At 45.1% G+C, this 27,603-nt stretch overlaps 1 protein-coding gene across 1 annotated transcript in view; it reads left to right on the forward strand.

Moving 5' to 3' along the window:
• The first annotated feature begins 9,552 nt into the window (after positions 1–9,552).
• KCNIP4 (potassium voltage-gated channel interacting protein 4) overlaps positions 9,553–27,603 on the forward strand; it is a 32,988-nt gene continuing 14,937 nt past the window's right edge. The window contains exons 1-2 of the mRNA XM_032224336.1: positions 9,553–9,669; positions 21,410–21,479. Of these exons, the coding sequence (XP_032080227.1) occupies positions 9,568–9,669; positions 21,410–21,479 (172 nt within the window). The 5' untranslated portion in view covers positions 9,553–9,567. The remainder of the gene's footprint in view (positions 9,670–21,409; positions 21,480–27,603) is intronic.

Raw genomic sequence — 27,603 nt, forward strand, 5'->3', positions numbered from 1 at the left:
ACTTACTTATCGGCTTCCTTGCTCCTAATCCTGTCAGTCCTATGTAATTGTGGTGGCTCAGTGGCTAAGACGCTGAGCTTGTCGATCAGAAAGGTCGGCAGTTTGGCGGTTCGAATCCCGAGCGCCCTGTAACGGAGGGAGCTCCCGTGACTTGTCCCGGCTTCTGCCAACTGAGCAGTCCGAAAGTAAAAAATGCAAGTAGAAAAATAGGAACCGCCTTTGGTGGGAAGGGAACAGCGTTCCGTGCGCCTTCGGCATTTAATCATGCCAGCCACATGACCACAGAGACGTCTTCGGACAGCGCTGGCTCTTTGGCTTTGAAACGGAGATGAACACCTCCCCCTAGAGTCGGGAACAACTACCACGCATGCGCGAGGGGAACCTTTACCTTTGCCTTTACTTTAATATACCCCAAAATATTTCATTCTTCTGGGGCTGTAGCGGGGGCTTCCCACAGGATATTTCAAGGTCATTTGAGATCGCAACATCCAATTGTTCATATAAATAGTTGCTTAGTAAAACCAAGAGTAGCTCATAGCACTTTAAAATACTCATATATTTACCGTGGCATAAAATTTAAGAGTCCGTTTTTGTAGATTTCAAAGGGTTAAGAAAAAAGTCAAGATTTCACTCTTTTTTTCCTCACACTTTGTGGCCACTCCAGAGCTGAAGCGTGAAACGTGGCGCAATGGTTAGGGTGCAGTACTGCAGGCCACTTCAGCTGACTGTTATCTGCAGTTCAGCGGTTCTAATCTCACCGGCTCAAGGTTGACTCAGCCTTCCATCCTTCCGAGGTGGGTGAAATGAGGACCCAGACTGTGGGGGCAATATGCTGACTCTGTAAACCGCTTAGAGAGGGCTGAAAGCCCTATGAAGCGGTATATAAGTCTAACTGCTATTGCTATTGCTATTGCTATTGCTATTGCTATTGCTAAACGCAATGAGATGTAGCCTACTCTCTTTTCATAATGTATAGTCTGTGGGTTAGGGGTCTCCAAACTTGGCATCTGCTGGCTGAGGAATTCTGGGAGTTGAAGTCCACAAGTCTTAATTTGGCCAAGGTTGGAGACCCCCCCCCCCGCCAGCTGTAGGGGACAAGAAACTGAAATTGCTAGGAAAGGCATGCAAAACATGGAGGCTGTGATGATTAGGTTCGTCATTTTAATTCTCCAGAAATCCCGGACATTCAGTTACTTTTATTCGAGTTTTCTAATGACTAAAGAAGCAACGTGAAGGCTTATTGTGGTTTGCTGAGGAAACACACACACACACACACACACACACACACACACACACACGTCTCATTGATTAAGAATTTCCAAAAAGATATTTTAAAAAAGTAGGGAATTGTCGCATGACAGGGAAAAGCACAACGGTACCAGCCGGTTATGATGGGTTCTGACTAAATAATATGCACCCCGATTGATGCCATTCTCTAGCGGGGGAAAGGTGGGCTTCTGTTCCCACCGGTAGTTCTCGACCTATGACCAACAGCTGCATTTCAGCGCAAGGGGATTGAGTTGCACCCAAGGTAAATACGGTAATGATAGTGCCGCCACTTCCTTGGTGTCTGGCACCAACAAGGCACTTTGGCTAACTTTCTTAGCTGGGAATGTTCCCCTGCTTGCAACTTGGGCCGCCTTCTTCCAAGGGCAAATATATCTACTGTCCACCTGTCAATGTCTTCTTCTAACCTAAACTTGGCCTTGATGATGTATCTTCTAGGTTTCCTCTACAGCCCGAGAAGCTCGAAACACAGCATTAAAGAGCGGCTTATGAAGCTCTTGAGCTGTTCGTCTTCCAAATCGGCCTCTCCAGACACTCAAAGCAAGTTTTTTTTCCTTTTCCCATTGAAAAGCTTTTTGGTGTTTAAATTGCATGTTTCCTGGGATGTATGTACCTGTCAGGCCTGCCGGATTTTGGCTCGGTGCTTCACGGGCATCCTGCCATCAAAGGCTGAAAAAGGTGTGGAGGTGAGGGTAATTGGGCAATAAAGTTTTATTTTCATGTGATTGTCCTGACCTTGGCTTCCTGAGCCAGTACTTAGTCCCAAAAACCCTCTTTTAATTTCAACAGCTGTGAATTGTGTTCATTCACAGCCCGTAATGAGTCACAAATAGTTTGTAAAGAGTCCGACAGAAGTCTGCCAAAGTCCTTCGGGATAAGGCTGATAAGCATCCACCTTTACCTCCCTTGAAACGCTGCCAGAGACCTAATTGGCAATTAGCTTTGCAAGGCCACCCGGAGCACAGAGTCAAAACGGAGCTTCAGAGTTTAAACCGACCAGAACGAACAAAGTTGTTTCCTGCAAAGTCTCATGTCCGTTTGCTCCTTCTTTATGTCTTATGGGAGGGGCCAATCACCTCCAAGCCTTATTCCTGAATTGCTCCTTTTGTCTTAACTGTTCTTGCCTTCTGGCAGCTCTGCGCATGCACACACTGGGAACAGGCTCCCCCTGTTCCTCTGCCTCACTGCTGTCTAGCTCCAGAGACTTCAGAGGCAGCACATAATTCCCAGATGACCCTGGCCCCCTCTCTGCCTCCGACACAGAGCCCTCCTCAGAGCCTTCCCCAGACTCCAGGACTGGCCCATCTTCCTCCCCAACCTCTCACTGTCCGACTCTGCTGCCAGCTCTGCAGGCTCTTGGCAGACCACAACCATGATGAGAAATAAGGAGGCATGAATGACAGATGACAAAGACCAGCCTGTACCAGCATCCAAGGCCAGGCTCCCTGAGAAAGAATGTAGATTACCCCAAAACATCTCAGTTTTCTCAAAACACTTCAGCGAGTTCCGATTGGCTGAAGATGGACTGGTCATGGGGGCAGGGAAGGCTGGGATGAGGGGAAACTTTTCTGTATCCTTGGTGTGTGGAAAACCTAGAACTAGCCAACATCTCTTAATAAAAGGACCTTTTGCTTCAAGCAAATGGAATCGATAGTCTTTCTTTCCTAAGGGATCAGTTTGGGGCAGGTCTGACAGTATCATATTGGAAAATAATCCCCTGGGGTAACTGTATGTTTGGTAACCACATATAGTAATCAGGGAAGTTTGAAAAATGGAGATATCCACTCATGTGGTCCACGCTTGGGACATTCTTGGCCATTACGGTTGTCTTCTTCCCTATTTTTGAACATAATTCTGTAGCCATGCAGTACAACGTAACTCACTGTTAAAACTGAAGGACACAGCAAAAGGGATTATCCGCTGAAAATTAGCTTTTCCTTGTGCCAGGAATGGAGCCCCACTACATTTAACTATAGAACAGAAAGAGAACATTCAATGCCACCCATGAAACCAACACTGATGTAACTGTTAACATGATTCTGGATTGACCATTCCGGGTTAAAGATTGTGGAAACATGTTGAAGTTCACTCCACAAAGTTGCTGGAAAGAAGTTCTGTTGTGGGGCTGCAGAGCAATTTGGATTCAAATGTGAAGGGCTCTCAACCCCCATGTTAAGGATGAGTCTTTGTGGCCATTTTCTTAGTCTTTGGAACGATCAAGGCATTGAAAACTGTGGATGTGTTAAGCACCAGATTGTCTAAACTGGCTCCAAAAATTGTCATTCTGCTTTGACAAAAGACACCTCTAACTGATTTAAAGCAATGCTCCTGCTATGCATTTTTCTTAGTATTAGATTTCTCCTGATGCAGTTCTTTGAGAAAGTGGGGGAAGGAAGAAAATAGAACCAATGTTTTTGGAATTGCGTGATGGAGAGGGAGGAGGAGAAAAAGGGAGAAGGAGAAAAGGGAAGAGGGAAGGCTGGGAGGAAGGGGAAGAAGTTAAACAGGGTAAAAAGAAGTAAAATATATTTTGAAAAGAAACAATTAATGGGAAGAACTTGGCACAGAAGTTTATCTTGCAAAAGTGAAAATTACTGCCTCTTCACCGAAGTCTTGGGAGGTTTAAATAAGGCTACTGGGATTATCCAGTGGTCATTTTAATAGAGGGTGAATATTAGGCCCTACCACTAACAATGTGTGAAAAGAAAAACCACACGTAGAATTAATCCCTCTTTTCCTATGTAGAATAAGCCTTCCATTTTGATGGGCTTGTATTTTTCAGCAGTTAAATGGGAGCGAGCAGGACGAGACAACATTTGGCATAGATCAGGGACCCCAGAATTTTTATTTACCGTACCTTTAACTGCCTCTCTGTTTAAAAAATGATGTCAGCCATCTTTTCTTTTGGATCTTTGGCCTGCCACACTTTCTATTATTCTACTGTGCCTTTTCTATGGTGGGAAAATGGGAGGAGGGGATTGTATGGAACTAGATGCTATGTAGCCATAACAACATTCTTTCTAGAAAGCCAAGGTCGTCCTTTGTCTCTGCACTTCTGCACCTGACCGGAACTGGATAGGTGGAAGCTGCTAGTGTGGCAGTGGGAGACTGGACCATGGGATGGACTTGTGGGTGTGGGGGGGAAAGATCTTGAACTTCCAACTGGGGGAAAACCGGGAAGCTTTCAGATTCGGGTTTCCCCAGATGTGCCAACATGGCTCTCTTCATCAATTGGAACTTTGAGCAATACTTTGCCTCGGACTCTGATTTACTTTCGGATGCTATTTGGGACCCTGACATCAACCCTTTGCCTTAACCGAAAACTGTGCTGGAGACAGCTAGCATCTGACTGCAAAGCAGGTGTGGGATGAAATTGGAAAATTGGCACCTCTAAGACAGAGGATAAAATTATCCAGATATGCTTGCTTCCATTCCAGCATGGATCAACTTTAGTATCTTATTTACACAGGCCAACAAGATCAGTATTGTCCATCACTCGGACGGGGCAAATCCTTCTGGCTAAAAAAACAGAACAATAAATGTTGCGTGCGGAAGATGACTTCTCAGTACTCCAGTTGGTCTACTGGTGGTGGCCTTTTCAGGATATGCCATTCCGCCTCCCCAAATTTCCCCCCCTCTCTTTCTCTCCACAATAAGAGACCATCTACATCTCCCTTGGAAGTGTCTGGGACCATTAGATGGTTTGTTTCCTGCCCCTTTTAATTGTGTGGGGCAAGATGTTGCACTACCAAAAACTTCTTTGGCATTCTCCCAGGCGTAGAAATATCTCTGAGCACAGATCTGTGCCTGATTTTGCTAAACACGCGACGCGTTAATGATCCACAGGTAAGATCAGCCCGGAAGCGCAGCTGACTTAAAAACCACGAATGTCCCTGCTTGGCTCCAATATCCCTTTTCTTCTTCTATGCATTAAGGAACCACGATGGCTCTGCAGCTCTTTAAACCGGAGGAATAAATAGCAAAGGAATAACAAACTGTAACATCGTCTGCAACTCTTTAAAGCAGCGATCCGATCAAACTCAAAACTCTTTGCATCTATTCTTCTGCTGGCCTTTCTCTGCCATTTTCCATGCCCAGATATCTTTTTCCCCTTGGACAAAATCTCCATCTCTGAGTCCATTTCCTACCATTTCTTCTTTTAAAAAAAAGTTTTTATTAAAAAAAAAATCCATTTAAAAAAAACACAAATATCTTTACAACATTTCAACATCGTGAGCCTCCATTATACTCTTTTTATCTGTACATGCATTCCTTTATATCTCTATCTCTATCTCTCTATATCTATATCTCTATCTCTATACACATTTTTATCTACACATATAGTAATCTATACTCATATTCTTCTATACATATTACTCTTTCAATATACTTATTTCTATAAAATACACCTTATATCATTCTATGGTATGAAATTTTCTAACATTTCTAACACCACCAACAGAGCTACATTGCTTCTATCTTCAGCAGCTTCAATCAATCAATCACTCAATCAATCAATCAATCAATCAGAACAGAGGTGGAAGGGACCTTGGAGGTCTTCTAGTCCAACCTCTGCTCAAGCGGGAGACCCTAGACCATTCCGGACAGGTGGCTGTCCACTCTCTTCTTAAAAACCTCCAGTGATGGAGCAGCCACAACTCTGGAGGCAAGGAGTTCCCTGGTTAATTGTCGTCACTGTTCCATAAAATCCAAGATGCCTTCAAGTTGGACTGACGACATTATGATGTCTTTGTTTCCTCTTTTATTTTGCCATGTTTCTATTTGGCTTTATTTCTATTTTACTTCATGTTTTATTCTGTTCTTTGCATTTTATTTATTCTTCTCTGGTTTTAAAATGTTAAAATCTTAGGCTTTGGACTGTTTGACTTCCTTTGTCACATTTCCCCTTTTACTTTGATGGTCATTTGCTGTAATTAAATTGATTTCATTCGTTTTGCAAAAAAGAAAAAGTGGACCTAAATTACCCTGCTTTCTTTAATCTTATAATACCGGGAAGCAAAGTTTTAAAAACAAACACTCAGCGTAGAGAGATTATGAAGATAATACCTTAATATAGCACAGGAACAATATATCTTACAGACAGTTTTTCTTGGTTCGCAGAAGAATAAATGTGCTCTGTATAGAATTAAATAAGGAACAGGAATCCACAGCGATCAAATAATCTTTTAATGAAATGCAGTTGGAAGCCCTTTCATTTAATCGTACTGTCAGGAACAAATTTTAAGCTATAAAATTAGTGGCGCCTAAGCTTCTCTCTCTCTCTCTCTGTCCCCCAAATGCATACAGTTTGCATGACAGGTTTTAGCAAATGCTCACCGGCTGTTTATCATGACTTGAAAATTGGAGTCTGTTAAATCGTCTTGAATATTGAGCAGCCGTGCTTGCTTGCCACTTCTTTTCTTTAAAAAAAAAATTAAAAATGTTTTAATTCTCACATGCAAATTAGAGATATTTAAATTGGGCTGATTCGAAAAAAGGCTTGATTTTGGAAAATTGGATTAGTTAGTATGCACTGTGCGGTATGAATGATTAATATTTAGGAAGGGAATGTTAGGGCTGAGGGAAACACATGTCCTTCGTCCTTCGAGAAGTGGTACCAACCTCATTAAGGCAGCCCTTGTCCTCCAGCACAGGGCTCTCCAATCTTGGCAACTTTTAAGACTTGGGACTTCAGCTTCCGCTAGCTTAGGAATTATGGAATTGAAGTCCACACGTCTTAAAGTTGCCAAGATTGGAGACCCCCTGCTCCAGAACATGTAGTACCTGTGGGACTTCCCAAGTTTTGTCTTTACATTCAGACATATGGACAGTTGCAATGGCACCTCACCAAATGTTCTGACCGAGGGCTTCCCCAAAAAGCACGAGGCAGAGTCCTGGTCCCAACAAAAACCCCTTTTATTAAACGAATGTCAATTCCTCTCCTTCACCTTCAGCCAAGACCCGGCAAACAGTCTTTCAAAGGTGGATTTATGACCCAGACCTTATCTAGCTTGGAAGAGGCCATGTAGATATTTCCCAAATGTGGTGCTGTGCAAGGAAAGGCTGGGCACAGAGTCTCTGAGATTCACGGACAGATCTTCTCACTCCTGAAACAAACAAATGAATGAACTAATTGTCTCCTGCAAACTCCACTCCTCTTTCACTCCTCTTTATTTCCCATGGGAGGGGCCGTCCACAGTCCACCTGTGGCTTTACTCCCAAGTCAACCCTTATTTCTGAGCTGTTTTATTTCTTCTGGCAGCTCTGCGCATGAGCACACTGGGAACAGGCTCCAGCTGTTCCTCTGCCTCACTGCTCCGTAGGCACCTGATCACTGCCAGACGGTCTCGGCCCCCTCTCTGCCTCCGATGCAGCCCCCAGGACTGACTCCTGTTCCTCCCCAGCCTCCTCACTATCCGACTCTGCTGCCAGTTCCGCTGGCCATTGGTGGGCCACAACACCTGAGCGACCATGTGGTCCGTGCTTTCCATGTTCATCTGTGGCCAACTTGGAAAAGTCCTCACAGCAGTTCTGACACTGTTGTCTCAATGCCACTTCACTCCTGTGTTTTGCAAAGCCCTACGGATTGTGTTTGTTCCACTTACAATCAGTCAATCAACCCTATCTCAACCTCTTCGCTGCACTCTCGTTGACCTCCATAGAGAGGCGAACTCTGCCATTGCTTTGTACCGGGTCATTAAAATCATTTTAGCTTTCCCTGTTTCAACAAATAATATATTCATTTTGAATATCCAGGGATATGGAGGAAAGCCCAGAGGAAAAACCAGACCAAATTATTATTATTTTTCTTCCCGGGTCTTCGCATGTACGTTGTGAAATAGACAGCAGGCATTTCTTTTCAACAAGACCAAACTTAAGAACTGGTAAGTTTGGTTTTAATAGCAACTGAGATTGTGAAGGTGGTTTCTGCCCCTGTTTTTGAGCCTTGGTATATAATTTACAGCCTATCAATGTCACGCGGGATCCCATGGAAAATTCTGTCGGAACAAGTAAATTCACTCAAAAAAGAGAAGATTTCTGGGACTAGAAATTGGAGACGTTTATCAACTGTATCATCCTGTCCAGCTTATTTCTCTTCCTAGTGAAGTGATAGGTGTTGTCGGAGGCTTTAGACATACACAATATGCCAATCAGAATAGAATAGAAACTTGGCATGTCTCCTCAAATCTCTTCTAGCCCAACCTTCTGCTCCAGCAGGAAACCCTACAACATTTCAGACAAAGGTTTGTCCGCTCCCTTCTTAAAAGTCTCAATTGTTGGAACATTCACAACTTCTGGGGAAAGTTGTTCCACTGATTAATTGTCCTCACTGTCAGGAAATTTCTCCTCCTTTCTAAGTTGCTTCTCTCCTTGATTAGTTTCCACCCGTTGCTTCTTGTCCTCCCTTCTTTGGTGCTTTGGAAAACAAGTTCTTTGTGGCAGCCTCTCAAATATTGGAACATTGTTTTTATGTCCCTAGTCCTATTTCCCCCCCATTAAAGTACACGATCCCGTTTCTGCAACAGCTCTTCATTGGTTTCAGCTTCCAGACACCTAAAGGATAGGAAGGGAGGAAGGATAGGAAGGAAGGAGGAGGGAGGAGGAAAGGAAAAGGAAGGAAAAAGGAAGGGAGGGAGGGAGGAAGGGAGGAGGGAGTAAGGAAGGAAAGGAAGGAAGGAAGAAAAGAAAGAAGGGAAGGGAGGGAGGAAAGGAAGGAAGTAGGAAGGAAGGAAAAGAAGGAAGGGCAGAATTAGGAAGGAAGGAAGGGAGGAAAGGAAGAAGGGAGGAGGGAGGGAGGAAAGAGGAAGGAAGGAAGGAAGGAAGGAAAGGAAGGGAGGAAGGGATTGAGGGAGGAAGGAGGAAGGAAGGAAAGGAAGGAAGGGAGGAAGGAAGGAGGGGGAGGAAGGAAAGGAAGGAAGGAAGGAAGAAAGGAAAGGAAGGGAGGAAGGAAGGGCAAGCAAATGCAAAAGAGCATGAAAAGAACATGATGCTCCCTGCATCAAGTGTTTATGAACTATAGGATTGGGGGGGTGGAAATCATGAGTTATTCTACATAACCAACTCAGTGTTGTTGCTGACATTTCATTAAAGAGCTGGAATTATTATCACGTGCTGCATTTCGTGGATGAACGCTGGGGCATCTAACCTACCGATCTCTTTTCTTTCCCAGCTTGCGTGGTCATGGTTGGAGATCTATTTTTGGCCACGGCTGGATTCCTCCTTAAGTAACCTTTCCTTTTTCGCTTTGGTTTCTTAGACAGCGTCGAAGATGAAGTGGAAATGGCCACAGTGCGACATCGGCCGGAAGCTCTGGAACTCTTGGAAGCCCAGAGCAAATTCACCAAGAAGGAACTCCAGATTCTGTACCGGGGGTTCAAAAATGTAAGTGCCTCTTCTGGATTTTGCACCCAAAGTAGATCATTCCTAAGAATGGGGAAATTACAGAAAGTATTTGGGGGGGGGGGGGGGGGACTGTATAATTACAAGACGATGCCTCTTTCCCAACAATAGTGTAGCGCATCCAGGAATGGGATAGTCATGATTTGCTTCCTGGCCATGGTGGTTAAGATCAGGGGTGAAATTCAGCAGATTCTGACAGGTTCCGGAGAACCGTAGCAGAAATTTTGAGTAGTTTGGAGAACCGGCAAATACCACCTCTGGCTAGCCTGACCACTCTGCGCATGTGCACACTGGGAACAGGCTCCAGCTGTTCCTCTGCTTCACTGCTGTTTGGTTCCCTCTCTGCCTCCGATGCAGAGCCCTCCTCTGAGCTTCCCTCAGCCCCCAGGACTGGCCCAGGTTCCTCCCCAACCTCCTCACTGTCCAAATCTTCTGCCAGCTCCACTGTCTGCCGTGGGCCACAAGAGTGACACTGCGCAACTCCCCTTTCCTAGCAAGGGATCCAAATTTTTGTCAAGCTGAACAGGTAAAGCTATTAATTTGCTTACCTTCCCTTGATAGTTGCTATGCAGAAAATGAGCGTTTTGTTAAATTTCTGGGAACGACAGTCGGATATTGCAGCGGGTTGTGACACATCTTACGGGTTCTACAAGCGCTGGTTGCAATTGTGTTATGTTGAAACGCACCCCTTCAAACCACGTGGGATTATTGCAATTCATACGCCACAACACAATGCTTAGGATGGGAAGATGCAATGATCAGGTCCATCAGCCCATCAATTGCTGGAAGCAGCTGATCTATGATTATATCAAATGAATCTCTTGGTAAAAGGCTTTGGAATTGTGAATGAATTGTGTGGATGAAGAATGAAATCAGAGGCAGGGTCTCAGGACAGTTTCACCAAGTGTCACCGAACAAAAGCCCATGGGAAATGCATTTTCTTTTTAAAAAGGGGATTTTGAAGACCATGGAGATGACTGAAGGAAGGCTTAAATGTCTCTTCAAGACTTCATTTGTGAAGCTGCGGACTTTCTCTTCTCCAGAGAAACAGTCTCATGACCTGATGACCGAGAATCCCCATACACAGAACCATCTTCCCCTTGTGTTTCAGACAGAACAGAGAGAGAGTAAAAGTAGTGTCAGGTTTAATGATTACTTGTTCAGTTCAACGTTACAATGGTATCATGGTTTTTGCCATCAGAATTCAGCATCCTGGCCATCTCAACACCCTCACAGTCATGTGATCTGGGTGCTGGGACCGGCTCACACGTAGGACAGTGGCGGTATCCCACAGTCAGGCACTCCCACTTCCAACATTTCCTGCTGACTTCCCACAAGCAAAGGCAATGGGGAAGCCTGCAGGAAAGCATTGCTATTGCTTGGGTAAGTCTCCCCCCAAATGGTAACCACCTCCTCCAGCCTCGCCACATCCCTGCTACACCAGGGGTGCTGTTGTGAAGTGATGCAGTGTGAAGTGTCTATTTTTAATGAAAGAAGGAGCAGGGGAGACATGATAGCAGTCTTCCAATATCTCAGGGGTTGCCCACAAGAAGAGGGAGTCAAGCTATTCTCCAAGGCACCTGAGGGTAGAACAAGAAGCAATGGGTGGAAACTCATCAAGGAGAGAAGCAACTTGGAACTAAAGGGAAACTTCCTGACAGCGAGAACAATCATCCAGGGGAACAGAAGTTGCCTCCAGAAGTTGTGAATGCTCCAACACTGGAGGTTTTCAAGAAGAGACTGGACTAACCACTTGTCTGAAATGGAATACAGGGTCTCCTGCTTGAGGGGGCTGGACTCGAAGACCTCCAAGGTCCCTTCCAGCTCTATTGATATGTTTGTATGATAAGTAGTGATCAATAGTAGCCTCACGAGATCTGAGCAATCAACAGGCCTATACGTATCCTTGGCAAGAGAGGTTGTAAGAAGCATAAAATTGTTACACCAAATTATCTGCTGAATAAACAGCTACTGTAAGATTTCTTACAGTCTGAACGACGCCAAATCTGAGTAATTGGAGGAAATGTTTTGTGTTCAGTAAAACAAACAAATAATTGTTTTTGTATTGTAATAAGATTTTAGAGGGTCCTCAGCTTCTTCCAAGCTGAATTTGGGCAATCATGATTTTCGTCTTCCTGGCTGTGGATGAATCACCTGCAGGTGGAGATCACAGTGGGACAAATCCATTTTCTAGCTGCCTTCCCATCCTTCCCCTCCTTGCGCACTGAACGGTGATTGCCCCAGTCATTAAACTTTTCAAACCAGCGTCTCTGTGGAAGCCCTATTTAAGGAGCACTTCACAGCAAATTGCCCAAACCTGTCAAACATGTGCTCCACATGGAGCCGGGTTTTTTCCCCCTTCCCATCTTCTGCCCATTGATAAGTTTCTTGCAGTTAAAAAGGGAAGGGAGGGAAAGAAGGTTTTGTATCTCTCTAGATTTCTGCCCCCCCAACAACTATAGGTTGAATACCCAGGCGTCTTACGGAGACCTTGCTCAATGGGTGGCTTCAGTCAAACGCATGACCTGTCATGTGCCGCCAGGGGTGAAATCCTCCCGGTTCAGCCCAGTTTGGCTGAACCGGTAGGGATGATTGTCCCCTAGTTCTGCACATCAGTAGTAAAAAAAACAAAAGCTTCCAAGGATAGCGTGGCTCAGCTGGAGAGGATTGAGAAGAAGACTCCTGCATTGAGTCCCTTGGACTGCAAGGCCATCCAACCGGTCAGTCCTAGAGGAGATCAGCCATGGCTGCTCTTTAGAAGGCCAGATCCTGAAGAGGAAACTCAAAGACTTTGGCCACCTGATGAGAAGGAAGAAGGACTCCCTGGAGAGAGCCTCATGATGGGAACGATGGAAGGCAGAAGAAGAAGAAGGGGACGGCAGAGGTGGCTGGATGGAGTCACCGAAGCAGTTGGCTTGAGGTTAAATGGACTACAGAGGATGGAGAGAGGACAGGAAGGCCTGAAAGAACATGGCCCCATGGAGTCACGATGAGTTGGAATTGACCTTGCAACCAACAACAACAACAACAACAACAACAACAACAACAATGTAAATATGAATTGATTTGGGTAAGTAGCTCATCCAAAGTTAATTTTAATCAAAAGTTGGAGTCTCGTGAATTAGTCTGAAACACTTGAATGAACCGTCTCCAACAGTTAGGGAAACCGGGAAAGAGCCCCATGAAAAATAGTCAACAAGCAATCTTCGTAGTTTGATCTTGTTCTTCTAATTTGAAAAGGGAAAACATTCACTGCAGTTTGTGTTGCCGTTTTCAGCTGCAGAACAGTACGGTTAGCAGAGTAATGAAGAGCGAATACATGCAGCATTGATGCATCCCAGTATCGGTACTTAATATTGCGTCCTCTGGATATTTATAATAACTCTGTATGTCATTCTCGTGCCTTTCAATTAGACGTAGCTTTGGAAAGCATCCTTTAGTGTTTTCAAGGGTTCAAATAGCATCCAAAATTAAATCAGAGTCCGAGGCAAAGTATTGCTCAAAGTTCCAATTGATGAAGAGAGCCACGTTGGCACATCTGGGAAACCCTGAATCTTGAAAGCTTCCCGGTTTCCCCCACCTAGTTCAAAGTTCAAGATCTTTCCCCTACACCCACAAGTCCATCTCATAGTCCAATCTTCCATGTGGCAGCTTCCACCCATCTCAGTCAGGTGCAGAGGTGCAGAGACAAAGGGTGACCTTGGCTTTCTAGAAAGAATGTTGTTATGGCTACCTAGCATCTCACTCCGTACAATCCCCTCCTCCCATTTTCCCACCATAGAAAAGGCATAGTAGAATAATAGAAAGTGTGGCAGGCCAAAGACCCAAAAGAAAAGATGGCTGCAGGCCTTGGCACTTTGTCCATTATTTTAGGCTGTCTTTAAATAATAAGATTTATGCAGCCCTTATTTATACCAACAAGCATCACTCAACAAGAGGTAGACATTCTTTAGCTTACTGATTTAAGTGGATGGATAGAAATACCGAATATATCTCAGCATTTACAGTATATCTAAGCTAAGAAGTGTGGTGTTAATTTATGACTTGCTGGTAGCACAATACTCAGGAAAAGAGAGCAAGCCACACTTCTCTTAAAGATAATAGTGCATTTTTTTTCCTGCTGTGCAATTATGGAACTGCAAGAAAGCTACAGTGTACTGTGAACTTCGCACAAAGGATTGTCACAAGTACATTGGCACGTGGGATGTTTCTTCAATAAAAGTTCACAGCGAAAGGGGGAAAGTTGCAGCTGGAAGGTGGAAGCAGTCGAAGTTTTGCCAACCTAGAACTGTGGCATGTGGGCTGGAAGTGGCATGCAGAGCCATCTCTCTGGGCACGTGAGACAATCGCCCATGCTCTTCCAGGTTCCGGTGTGCAGCCGGCTGGGCCTTCACGTGTGTGGGAGCTCCAGAAGAGCAGCCGCCCACTGTGCATGCACGAGCCACCAAGATGATCTTCCGGTTCCAAGATGATCTTCTGGTCTTCCAGTTTCTCGCATGCATGTGCCCTTGAAGACCAGCCGGCCGAATGTGCAGGCATGTGCCGGAGACCAGAAGATCACCTTCCCGGCATATGCGTGCTCACTGGGCAGGTTGCGTTCCCGGTGTGCTCCCGGTGCCGAAATGTTTCACCAACACTGACCTAGAGGAAGATGCCATGCTGATTTTCTGCCAATGCAAGGATGGATGGAGGGCATCTCGCTCGCTTCCCTCCTCTCGAAAACTCTTGCAACCGCAAGTTTTGAGAGATCCCATCAAATATGCTTCAGTAATTATTTCTGGCTTATGGCCAGCAGTGCCTGCACTCATCAGTTCTTAAATTTGGCTGATGCATGAACGCAACAATCACAAGAGTTAATTCTGCTGAAAACAGCTAAAGTATAAATTAATAGCTCTCTAACCTCCCCTCCAGATAATTACAGATAATTGAGGTGGATTTTTTTTAAAAAACTATTATGCAGCATAATGGAATCAAGGACACTAATTAAAGGAAATGGAGAGACAACTGCCGATGAATGGCCAATCTCTTCCAAAGAACAAGATCATATAGAATGTCTATTTGTACACATATTTTGGAGCTGAATCCTAAAGAAAGTGACTTAATATTTAATAGTCAATAATACTTAACAGCGATTCTTTTGTGATTCTTCACCGCTGAGATTAGTGTAATATTCAATTAATACAATACTGAGCCTTCATTTGCTCCACAAGCCTTTAAAAAAAAAAAGTTAAACTTCAATGGAATGATTGTAGTTCAAACTGCATTTGAGTTGCCAAATTTTGCCCTGTGCAAAATGAATGCCGTAATTAAAGTAATTGGGACATCCCATCAGTACGATTGTTCTTAATATGCTTGAGTGAATCTGAAAGAATCAGGTGGATGGGGAAAGGGGGCAGGAAAGGAAAATGAAGCATAATCTCTCCGCCTGGGTACCGAAGAGAAGAAAGGGGTATTTAACCAAATTTTGAGAGGCAGCAGGTGGCTAAAGGTAACGGTAAAGGTTCCCCTCGCACATATGTGCTAGTCATTCCCGACTCTAGGGGGCGGTGCTCATCTCCGTTTCAAAGCCGAAGAGCCAGCGTTGTCCCAAAATGTCTCCGGGTCATGTGGCCGGCATGACTCAACGCTGAAGGCCGGACAGAATGTTGTTCCCTTCCCACCAAAGGTGGTTCCTATTTTTCTACTTGCATTTTTATGTGCTTTTGAATTGCTAGGTTGGCAGAAGCTGCAACGAGTAACAGGAGCTCCCGCTGTTACGCAGCGCTAGGGATTCGAACCGCCGAAGGGCCGACCTTTCTGATTGCCAAGCTCAGTCCCTTAGCCCCTGAGTCATCCATTGACACCCATTGGTAGTTAAAGCAGGTGGTTAGTGATCGTTTAATGGATCACAATGGAAAAAGTTTTATTGCGCAAGAACCTTTTGGTTCTGGTAATACAACGTGGCATTTTTTTTCCTCTATCAAGTAGATACAGTCCTCATTTAGCAACTGCCTTGTACAATGACCCTTTGCCCTTACAACCATGATGAAAAAGCAGCTTTGCAAACAGCCGGTTATTATATAAAACCAAGATTGACCTGTTAGGAGCTAACAGGTTAAAAATTGCAAAGATATTCAGAGCGTGCTGGTTTTGCGGTCAAAAACACAGATCCGACATATCTAGTGTGGAGCCATGGAATTCGCCTGTCTTCCCCCCTTTTTCCTGTTAGCTTTCTATTTTTAAAGATGGTTTCCCAGACAAGCTTCAGACCAGGTCGTGATCCCACCGCAGAGGCTGTGACGAGAAGCAACGGCCATTAGCTGTGATGAAACGGTTGTGATCGTTGGTGTATTTATTTTGTTGTACTGGTTTTATAATCAGGCTAGTTGGCTTCTTCCCTCCTTTGTAGTCACCAAGCAAAGAGTGTAAAAATAGAAATTTCAGGCACAAAAGTCATGCTTAAAACCCACTTTATTGGGTGTTTTTTAACGCATTATAACTGCTCTGAAAGCCATTCTTTTTCGTTTGAGAAAAGAGAAACCTCTGGCAAATCAAGTTATTATTGATACGTTTCCTTAGAGAGAGACCTGTGATCTGCTGGCAGCCTGTGGAGCTGGGAGCAGATTCAGAGAGTGAGGAGGGTTGGGGACGAACCTGGGCCAGTCCTGGAGTCTGGGGAAGGCTCTCAGGAGGGCTCTGTGTCGGAGGCAGAGAAGGGGCCGGGGCCGTATGCCAGTTATCAGCTGCCTTCGGAGTCAGAGATCTGTGAGGCAGAGGAACAGCTGGAGCCTGTTCCCAGTGTGCGCATGCGCAGAGCTGCCAGAAGAAAAGAACAACTCAGGAATCAGGGTCGACTTGGGAGTGAAGCCACAGATGGATGGTGAATGGCCCCTCCCATGGGAAATAAAAGAGGAGCGAAAGGGGAGGGGCTTTTGCAGGAAACAATTTGTTCGTTGATTTCAGGAGTGTGAAGATCTGTCCGTGAATCTCAGAGACTCTCTGCCCAAGCCTTTCCTTGCACAGCACTGCATTTGGGAAAATATTTCCATGGCAGCTTTCCAAGATAGATAAGGTCTGTGGTCATAAATCCACCTTTGAAAGACTGTTTGCCAGGCGTTGGCTGAAGGTGAATGGGAGGAATTGACATTTGTTTAATAAAAGGGGTTTTGTGGGGAATCACAGACCAGGAATCTGCCTCGGGCTTTTTGGGGAAGCCTCGGTCAGAACATTAGGTTTTCATGCCATGGCTGCCCATTTCCCCTTCCTCTTTTTTCAATTTTTCTTCTGCTCCAGAATGAAAAGTGAAGGAAGAGATAAGCTTTGTGAAATCAAAAGCTTAAAATACTCCTGTGAAGATGTTTTGCGTGACTCCAGTAGATGAGTCATTAAACATTTGTGCTATTATAACTGTCCTATATGCTATACTATAGCCAATTTGGTCTGGTGGTTAAGGGACCAGGTTACGAAGTGGGAGACCATGAGTTCTAGTCCTACCTTTGGCACAAAAGCCAGCTGGGTGACTTTGGGATAATCGCCAGGAGACGGAAAGTTCTAGTCCTGCCCTTCGCCATGAAAGCCAGCTGAGTGACTGTGATGTAATCACCAGGCGACAGTGAGTTCTAGTCCCGTCTTAGCCATGAAAGCTGGTTGGGTGACCTTGGTCCACTCACCAGGAGACAGTGAGTTCTAGTCCTGCCTTAGACATGAAAGCCAATTGGATGGCTCTGGGCCAATCTCTCTCCTCTCTCTCTCTCTCTCTCCTCTCTCTCTCTCTCTCTCCCTCCCCCTCTTCCTCTCCCTCTCCCCCCCTCTCCTCTCAGCCCAAACCACCTCACAGGGGTCTTGTTGTGGGGCAAACAGGAGGAGGGAAGGTGTGTTGAACATGTCCGTCGCCTTGAGGAAGGCAGGATGCAAATAAATAAAAGATATACTATGGTGCATGTTTCTTGGCATTCTCAGAAAAGTTTGAAATTGGAATTCGTAATGGAGAGTCATACCTAGAGTAACTCTACCCTACATTTATGTACAGACGTGTCTCTCAACATTAGCAAGTTTAAGTTGTGTGAACTCCTAGAATTGCCCAGCCAGCAAAGGTCCCACTTAAAGATATTTGTGGGGGTGGTGGGGGCATAGGAGATGACCGCAGGGATGGGGAGGTATCGGTGTGGGGCTTAGAAAGTGTGAGCTTTGTTCTGAAGTTGGTTGAGGGAACCTGTGTGTTAAAGAGGCCTTCGCACTAAGTTGTCTTAAAATCAGGAACTGTATTTTCCTCTGTCCTGTAGGAGAAGAGAGAAAGGCAGGCCCAGGCATCATAGAAGCTCAACTACCTTTTCCTAATGAAAAACTTTCTCAAGGTCTCTGTATCTTTTTCATGCCCAAGAGGAATCAGTATAGTATTTTTTTTCTTTTTAAAAATGTGGAAGAATTGTCATCCTGAAAGGAAATAATTAAAGTAAAAGGTGGCTACATTTGATTTAAGATATCTGCATTAAATCAATCATTTATGTTACCCCCCCCCCCCTCACATTTCCTGGGACACACAACGAAAGTCAGGTTGGTTGGGGAATAAAACGTTGGCCCGACAGAATTCAAAACTATTTGCCCTAAATTGATAAAGAGGAATCGGTGGACTTCAAGACACGGGGAAGAGAGAAAGGAATCTAGAAAAGAGAGCCAGAGAGAGATACAGAACCCAGACGAGACACTTTTAAATGGAAAAGGGAGGGAAGAGGGAGGGATAGAAAAGAAAGTATAATATATAAGTATATGTTAAGAATGAAATATATATAGAGAGAAAAGGAGCTAGGACATGATAATGAAGAAAAGGGAATAGGAAAGGAGAAGTATAAAATTATAACTGGGTTTGCAGGAATACCACCCCCAAAATACACCAGTTTCAGAGCTGACAAGAGACAACCAGAACAACAGAAAGGAAAGAAAGGGAAGAGAGGAGGAGAGAGGAAAGGGGAGGAAGGAAAGGATAGAAAGAGAAGGAGAGAGGGTATGGAGGGGAAGAGGCAGAGATGATAGGGGAGAGGAAGGGGAAGAAGGAAAGGGAAAGGAGAGGAGGAAAGAAGAAAGTAGAGAAGGGAGGGAGGGAGAAAAGGAAAGGAAGAGAGGAGAGGAGGAGGAGAGGAACGGGAGGAAGGAAAGGATAGAAAGAGGAGGAGAGAGGATAGGAAGGGGAAAAGGCAGAGAGGAATAGGGGAGGGGAAGGGGAAGATGGAAAGGGAAAGGAGAGGAGGAAAGAAGAAAGTAGAGAAGGGAAGGAAGGAGAAAAGGAAAGGAAGAGAGGAGGAGAGGGGGAAAGGGAGGAAGACTGGGAGGGATAGAAAGAGAAGGAGAGAGGGTATGGAGGGGAAGAGGCAGAGAGGAATAGGGGGAGAGGAAGGGGAAGAAGGAAAGGGAAAGGAGAGGAGGAAAAAAGAAAGTAGAGAAGGGAAGAAAGGAGAAAAGGAAAGGAAGAGAGGAGGAGAGGCGGGGAAAGGGGAGGAAGGCTAGAAAGGATAGAAAGAGGAGGAGGGAGGGCAGGAGGAGGAAGAGGCAGAGAGGAGCAGGGGAGAAGCAAAGGAAGAAGGAAAGGGAAAGGAGAGGAGGAAAGAAGAGAAGTAGAGAAGGGAAGGAAGGAGAAAAGGAAAGGAAGAGAGGAGGAGAGGAAAGGGGAGGAAGGAAAGGATAGAAAGAGGAGGAGAGAGGGCAGGAGGAGGAAGAGGCAGAGAGGAGCAGGGGAGAAGCAAGGGAAGAAGGAAAGGGAAAGGAGAGGAGGAAAGAAGAAAGTAGGAGAAGGGAGGGAGGGAGAAAAGGAAAGGAGGGTGGAGGTAAAGCAAAATAGTTGTATGGAATAGTCAGCAAAGCAATCCCGATCATACATTTTAATTCTTTATAGGGAAAAATGAATGTTTACTAGTGATAAGATGAATAAGGACAATAACTATGGGGATGTATACCTGTAACTATATATAAGGGAATAAAAATAAAAATCTTATTGAAAGAAAGAAAAAAGAATTCAAAAGAGTTTGAATGATGGAAACGCCTCTTTCACTTGGGGGGGGGGGGGAAATGGACCTACAGCTTTAAAGGAGGAAGAGACTTTGAACCCTGGGATGCTTTGAGGCACTGATGCCCTCAGGGACCCTCCTGGGGAGAAAAAGAGGTTTCCGTGGGCTGCTATCCCGTCATGTGACAGCCGCAATCACTCTCGGGTGCCAACTCTGAAGCCGCCAAAAGTTTACAAAAGTTGCATATTTCCTATCAGTGGTGAACAGCGAAGAAGCCTTAAAAGGTTCTAAAAAGTTTCCTTCATCGCAAGGGAGCTTCAATTTCATTAGCCAAGGAAGAGAGAAAAAATCTAGAGGGTTCAGAGGATGATTTGTCGGCTGTCTGTACAAGTAGTCCTCGACTTACGACCACAGTTGGGCCCAAACTTCTGTTGCTAAGTGAGGGACGGGCTAAGTGAGTTTGCCCCATTTTATGACTTTTTCTTGCCGCTGCTGTTTAGTGAATCACTGCAGTTGCTCAATTGGTCTCCTGGTCGTTAAGCGAACCTGGCTTAACGCTGCTTGATGGGCGTTTGCGAGAAGGGCTCACGTGACCCCCGGGGACTGTAACCGTCATAAATGTGAGTCAGTTGCCGGGCGGCTGAATTTTGATCAAACGGCCACAGGAATGCTGCAGAGGTCTGAAGTCTGAAAAACGATCACATAAGCCCCTTTTTTCCAGTGTCACTAAATGAACTGCCGTAAGTCAAGGACTACCTTTATTAACAGATTTGTGTGGGGACCACCAGTGGCCAGTCACTCACAGAGCGTCAGTGCAGGGAGATTGGGGGGGGGAGCTTCCATTTCTACTTTCCGGGAGCAAATTGTGAGCCAGGGAATGAGAGGAAGGCTGCAAAGAGTTGGGTAGTTGGATCCCTTCTGCAAGCAACTCTTCCTCCTGACCGTTTTAAGCTTTCTGAAATCACTTTGCTTGCTATCGGCTGCCATAGTAACGGGGAGGGAGGGGTTTCAGTATTTGGGGGGGGAATGGCGCTGGAGGAGAGATCTCGGAAGAGGGAGTTTTGGTTCTCACCACCTTCTGCGCCTGCTGAATGGTCCTGTTCAGGTCTGGCCTTGGTCACCGTCTCTGCATTATTCCAGATGGATGAGGCCACCTGAAGATGCACCCCACGTGACACCCTTGGGGGGTGGGTGGGATGGAGATTGGGCATTACCCTTGGGGTTGTTGTGGGGGGAGGGATTTGGGTAAACTTTTGATACGTACAATTTCGCGCCTTTTAGCCCCTGATCTGGCTTGACGTGCGATGCTATCACTTCATATCCAGTAAAAGTGAAACAAATGGAGTTGAGGGTTTCCTTTCTTGGATTCTGAAGGAGGCACGTTTGACATTGAGCAAGATCTGAGGCTAAAAGGCACAAAGTTTTCATGGTATACATTGAAAACGTTGGACACTGTCTGAATTAACAGATTTCTGCTTGGAACAGTGGCCAGTCACTCACAGAGCGTCAGTGCAGGGAGATTGGGGGCAGGGGCGTCCATTTCTACTTTCCAGGAGCAAATTGTGAGCCAGGGAATAAGAGGAAGGCTGCAAAGAGTTGGGTAGTTGGATCCCTTTTGCAAGCAGCTGTTCCTCCTGACCGTTTTAAGCTTTCTGAAGTCATTGTGTGAGTTGTGTGAGTTGTGTGAGTTTGGAGAGCTGGAGAATAGCTTTGTTATTCACACGCATCTCTGCCCCTTTCTTTAGGAGTGCCCCAGTGGGATTGTTAATGAAGAGACCTTCAAAGAGATTTACTCTCAGTTCTTCCCACAGGGAGGTGAGTCCTTTGAGATAAGTAGCCGTGTTTGCATGTACATCCCCCCCCCCCCAACCTCCCACTGCGTTGAAATCCAGGAGGGGCGTGGGTGGGCCTCGGGAATTCAGCCACTGATGAGTTTCGGAAGGGGTGGTGGTGGTGGAAAGATTTCATTCACGGGTGTCTTCTGCCTTAGCCACAGGCCAGTTGTTCAAGAATGCTCTGTATTTGGGTTCAAATGCATTCTTTGTTTTATACTGCTTTCTGTGTTGAATTAGCAGCTTGAAGGGTGGAGGAGGAGGAAGAGGAGGAGGAGGAGGAGAAGGAGGTGGAGGAAAAGGAGAAGTAGAAATAGGAGGAGGAGGAGGAGGAGGAGGAGGAGGAGGAGAAAAAGGAAGAGGAAAAGGAGGAAGAGGAGGAGGAGAAGGAGGAGGAAAAGGAGAAGTAGAAGTAGAAATAGGAGAAGGAGGAGAAGGAGAAAGAGGAAGAGGAGGAGAAGGAGGAGGAGGAGGAGAAGAAGAAGAAGGAAGAGGAGGAGGAGGGGGAAGAGAAGGGGGAGGAGGAGGAGGAGGAGGAAGAGAATAAAAGATTCTAATATTCATTCTGGGAAGGTTTAGATGAAGAAAACAACTTTTCAACAGCCATTTAATAGTAGCGTAGCCTTTATTGTAGTTGTACATCATGTATACAACAAAATCGGTTTCAGCCTCACTGGTGCAATCCATGAAACAAATGCAAACAACATAAATAGTATAAAGCATAATCCCTATGCAGGTACCGTAGTTAGGGTGGGGGTGGGGGGAGGAAAAGAAAGGGAAAGAAAAGGATGTAAAGGCCCCAGATGTTCTTCCTGCTATAAAACTCACTGAGGACATGTACATTCCCCAGCTCTTCTACCCAGGAGCCAGCTGGGTCTCCATTATTTGTTTATTTATTTTTGCATTCTTCTGCATCTTCTATCACTTCACTCAGATTCTGGTTCAAGCATTTCTGCTGTTGCTGATGTTATGGACAAGCATAGATGTCCATGGATTGCTGCTTCATTTAATTTATGAGCTTAATTAATGAATAATTAAGTTATTTATTAATTTAATAAATAACACGTGTTATTTGTTTATGGCAATTCTGCGCCACTCAGTCCAAAGAGTTTAGGCATTGTGTCTTTAAAAAGGAATCCCAGCGGGAAAATATGCATATCCCATAAAAACATAATTAAACGTTGAGTTCCCCAAACCCAGCACCCTGTCTGGAACGCATCCGTTGAAAGGCAGTGCAAATGATTTACGGTAGTGCTCCATCATTGCCATATGCTTTGGGAGAAGGTCATCAAATTGTATTTTCTGATGTTTGCTTAACCTATGGGCCCACCTCCTTCAAGTCTGGTGGCCCTGCACCATCAGGCAAACATGTGCTGACTTCTCCCTGGTCCCACCTGGGCAGCCTCCCCAAAAATGAAATGCTTAAAGATGGGCAGTGGTCCATGTTGTACATGACACCACAGCTCCTTTTGAAAGCTCGGGAGAGATAAAGAAGGAAATACATCAAACTTGTCAACATTTCCCTACATTTTCTTGTTGTTAGTTGCTAAGTCGTGTCTGACCCATCGCGACCCCATGGACCATGTTCCTCCAGGCCTTCCTGTCCTCTCCCATCCTCTGGAGTCCATTGAAGCTCACACTGACTGCTTCGGTGACTCCATCCAGCCACCTCCTTCTCTGCCGTCCCCTTCTTCTTCTTTGGCCCTCCATCGTTCCCAGCATGAGGCTCTTCTCCAGGGAGTCCTTCTTCCTTCTCATCAGGTGGCCAAAGTCTTTGAGTTTCCTCTTCAGGATCCGGCCTTCTAAAGAGCAGCCAGGGTTGATCTCCTCTAGGACTGACCGGTTGGATGGCCTTGCAGTCCAAGGGACTCAATGAAGAAGTCTTCTCCAGCCCCAGAGTTCAAAGGCTTCCATTCTTTTGTGCTCAGCCTTCCTCATGGTCCAACCTTCACAGCCATCCATTGCAACTGGGAAAACCACAGCCTTGACTATACACACTTTTATTGGCAGGGGGATGTCTCTGCTTTTTAGGAAGCTGCCTAGATTTGCCATCGCTTTCCTCCCCAGGAGAAAGCCTCTTTTGATTTCTTGGCTGCACTCCCCATCTGCGTGGATCTTGGAACCCAGGAAAATAAAATCTGTCACCACCTCCATTTCTTCCCCATCTTTTTGCCAGGAATTGAGAGGGCCAGATGCCATTGTCTTAGTCGTCTTAATGTTGAGTTTCAAACCAACTTTTGCACATGTGATTCTGAAGTCACAACAGGTAATCTTGCAATCCTGGAGAAGATTTTCGCAAGGATGGATGCCTTAATTGGTGATTCTCTTTTAGAGTGATTAACCAATATGCAGGTGGAACATCTCTATTTTTAGCTTCTGGTGTTTTTTTTTTACACAACTAAATAGATCTACATTCTAGGAATGAAGACTAAAAGAATGAGAGCAAAGTATGTTGTATTTAAACATGCACACATAATAGAATATCAAATTTGAATGTCTTGCATCATAATGACTATAATTATATTTGAGCCATAATTAAGTTTCGAAGGAAAATAGCTGCAATGAATATTATTATGTTTTGTTTCTTTTTTAAAGGGTCTTATAAACAAAACAGTAGGAATAAAGAAAACAAAAAAAAAGGAATAGATATCCTTTTATTAGGTTTTAATACCCAGCTTGCTACCAAGATCTTTGTTAGGCAATGTAGTATGAAAAGCAGGAATTGGAGAGGTTGGGAAAAAGAAATGCGGCTTCAAAAATTAAGCCAGATAATCCAGACGCATACATTGTAATGCTGGGACCATCCGTTCTTCTCCAAAATGTTGAATTGGGGACTGTGGTGTCCCAAAGATGCTTTTTTTTCAAGAGGCTTCCTTGGTTTTCCCTTGAAGGCGTTTCACTTCTGATCCAAAAAGCTTCCTTGGTTCTGATTCCAGCCAGAACTGAAGAAGCTTCTTGGATGAGAAGCGAAACGCCTTCAAGGGAAAACAAAGCTGCACTGGCTACCTGTTGATCTCCGTGTGCGCTTCAAGGTGCTTCTTACTACCTACAAAGCCCTTCATGGTAGTGGATCTGCGTACTTGGGAGACCGCCTCCTGCCAATTACCTCCTCTCGACCCATAAGATCCCACAGATTAGGCCTCCTCCGAGTGCCATCTGCCAGCCAGTGTCGGCTGGCAACTACGCGGAGGAGAGCCTTTTCAGTAGCAGCTCCGACCCTCTGGAACGATCTCCCCGTGGAGATTCGTACCCTCACCACCCTTCAGACCTTCCGCACAGCCCTCAAGATCTGGCTATCCCGCCAGGCCTGGGGGTAAGACCATAGTCCGCCCCCACCCGAATGTTGTATGAATGTTGCTTGGTTTTAATTATATATTGTGTTTTTATGTTATTGTATGTCTTCCCCTCCCATACAAGTTGTTAGCCGCCCTGAGTCCCCTCAGGGAAAAGGGCGGCCTATAAATAAACTCAACTCAAACTCAACTCCAACTCCAACTCCAAAGGAAGTCCAATTGCCTCTTGAAAAAAAGCACCTTTGGGACAACCCTGACTTGGATGATGGAGAATCTCCATAGACTTATATGGACTGTATTCACCCATCACTATTCCTCACATTCGGACTATTCCTAAATTTGGGGGGCCAAGCAAAGTTGGGTCTCCTTGGAAAAGGGAAAAGTTTGCTCTCGTCTCTCCTGCCGTTATCAAAACTTCAAAAGTTGAAAAGTGGTGCTGTGACTTGTTAAGGGGGAAAAAGAGAGATTTCTTTCTTGTGGGCTCCCTGACAATAAAGAATTACTCTTCCATTAATAGTCGATGCAAGTTGGAGCTTTAAAGGAGAAAAGAAATTCTACAAATCTCTTCTTATTCGCAGTCACCTAATGAGAACTGGCAAAGCTTCAAAATGATTCCTTATAAGCTCTCCGTGGGGGTTATTCTTCCTCCCCCACAGAATGAGATGTTCGGATAGGCAGGGAGAAACCCAGAATCAATTGAAATGTGTCGTTCAAAGCCTGCGGTTGATGCAAATGTGTGGCCCCCCCACTGATCTCCATGGGCCTCCCTTTCTTTCGCACGGCACGTGGCTTTCCTTTCCCTTCACCGACTTGACAGCTTTCCACCATCGGTAAATAATCCCCGGCTCTTGGCATCAATCGGTACAGTGTGGATAATAAGGCAGCCAACTCGGTGTTTTTTCTGATTATTATTATGGCTCCTTCTTACTGAAACCACACAACTGTTTTTTACTTAAGCAGGACGTTTTATCAGCTCACAATCCCAATGCCGCAATCCTTGTGCTCCAGGCCTTCTCCTACTATATAAACTTCTTTTTCCTTCTCGTTTTCCTGAACAAATTCTCCTGGCTTTTTCTTCTGCACAATTTCACTATGTTGTTCTTCTATCCTCCCCAAATTCGCTGCGATTTCTGCCAAATTCTTTTTTTTTTTTAAAGAGTTTTATTATTTTTTGGTTACAAAGATAGACATTCCAACTTTCCTTATGCCGAGTGTCATCTGAGTAGAAACCTCTCTGTGCCATATCGTTCCTCTTTTGCCACATCTTTCACGTTCATATGAACATTATTTCCCTAAGTTTAGTATTATAATATATTAAGCATTTAAGCGTTATAAAACACTCAATTTTTCTTCTTAATATCTTCTAGTAATAACATCATATCAACAGTAAACATCATTATTCTCATCATACATATACTAACAGTTTTCATCTTATTTATATCTCTCAGTGTATCTACTTATTTTTTAGCTTTCTTCATTTCCAAACTCTAGGCCTTCCTATCTTCTACCATCCTCTGGAGTCCATTGAAGCTCACGCCGGCTGCTTGGGTGGCTCCATCCAGCCACCTCCTTCTCTGCCGTCCCCTTCTTCTTCTTTGGCCCTCCATCGTTCCCAGCATGAGGCTCTTCTCTAGGGAGTCCTTCTTCCTTCTCATCAGGTGGCCAAAGTCTTTGAGTTTCCTCTTCAGGATCTGGCCTTCTAAAGAGCAGCCAGGGTTGATCTCCTCTAGGACTGACCGGTTGGATGGCCTTGCAGTCCTTCTCTTTTGCCCTCCATCTTTCCCAGCATGAGGCTCTTCTCCAGGGAGTCCTTCTTCCTTCTCCTTAGGTGGCCAAAGTCTTTGAGTTTCCTCTTTAGGATCTGGCCTTCTAAAGAGCAGTCAGGGTGGATCTCCTCTAGGACTGACCGGTTGGATGGCCTTGCAGTCCAAGGGACTCAATGCAGGAGTCTTCTTCTCCAGCCCCAGAGTTCAAAGGCCTCCATTCTTTGATGCTCAGACTTCCTTGTGGTCCAACCTTCACAGCCATCCATTGCAACTGGGGAAACCGCAGCCTTGGCTAGGCGCACTTTTGTTGGCAGGGGGATGTCTCTGCTTAAACTATTTCTCCCCATCTCCAAGTTGTCCAGAAACTTCCAAAGCAACTTAATGGCTGGTAGTTTTCACCTCTGTTCTCTAGTTTTTTCCCCCTTATTATTTGTCCTGCTCTGGTGTTTACTACTTCTACAGTACCTGCAACCTGCTGGGCCTGGATTGCCCTGTTAAATACGGACGCTAATAATATTGTAAAAATAAGTATTTCGGTTTGCTTGGCCTGAATCTCGTAAGACCCCGAGGCTGTTTATTCCTTCCACTTTCCAGAATGTTAATTGTGCAAATACCGATCAGCTCCAATCACTCGGATTCAGACTGTTAAGTCGCTTTGAGTCAGAGAAAGCGCCCAAGGCTTAAAGAATTAAGGGGCATTCAGCCTTGATTGGAGGATTACATCTGAATCAACAACGAGATTTTACAGTATCCTTCCCCTGGAGTGGGGAGGGAATGGGGATTTTATAGTATCCTTTCTCTGGAGTGGGGAGGGAATGGGGATTCTGCAGTATCCTTTCCCTGGAGTGGAGAAGGAATGGGGATTTTACAGTATCTTTTCCCTGGAGTGGGGAGGGAATGGGGATTTTGCAGTTTCCTTTCCTTGAAGTGGGGAGGGAATGGGGATTTTACAGTATCCTTTCCCTGGAGTGGGGAGGGAATGGTGATTTTGCAGTTTCCTTTCCTTGAAGTGGGGAGGGAATGGGGATTTTACAGTATCCTTTCCCTG

This window comes from Thamnophis elegans, chromosome 9, assembly GCF_009769535.1.
Source record: "Thamnophis elegans isolate rThaEle1 chromosome 9, rThaEle1.pri, whole genome shotgun sequence".
Taxonomy (NCBI): Eukaryota; Metazoa; Chordata; class Lepidosauria; order Squamata; family Colubridae; genus Thamnophis; species Thamnophis elegans.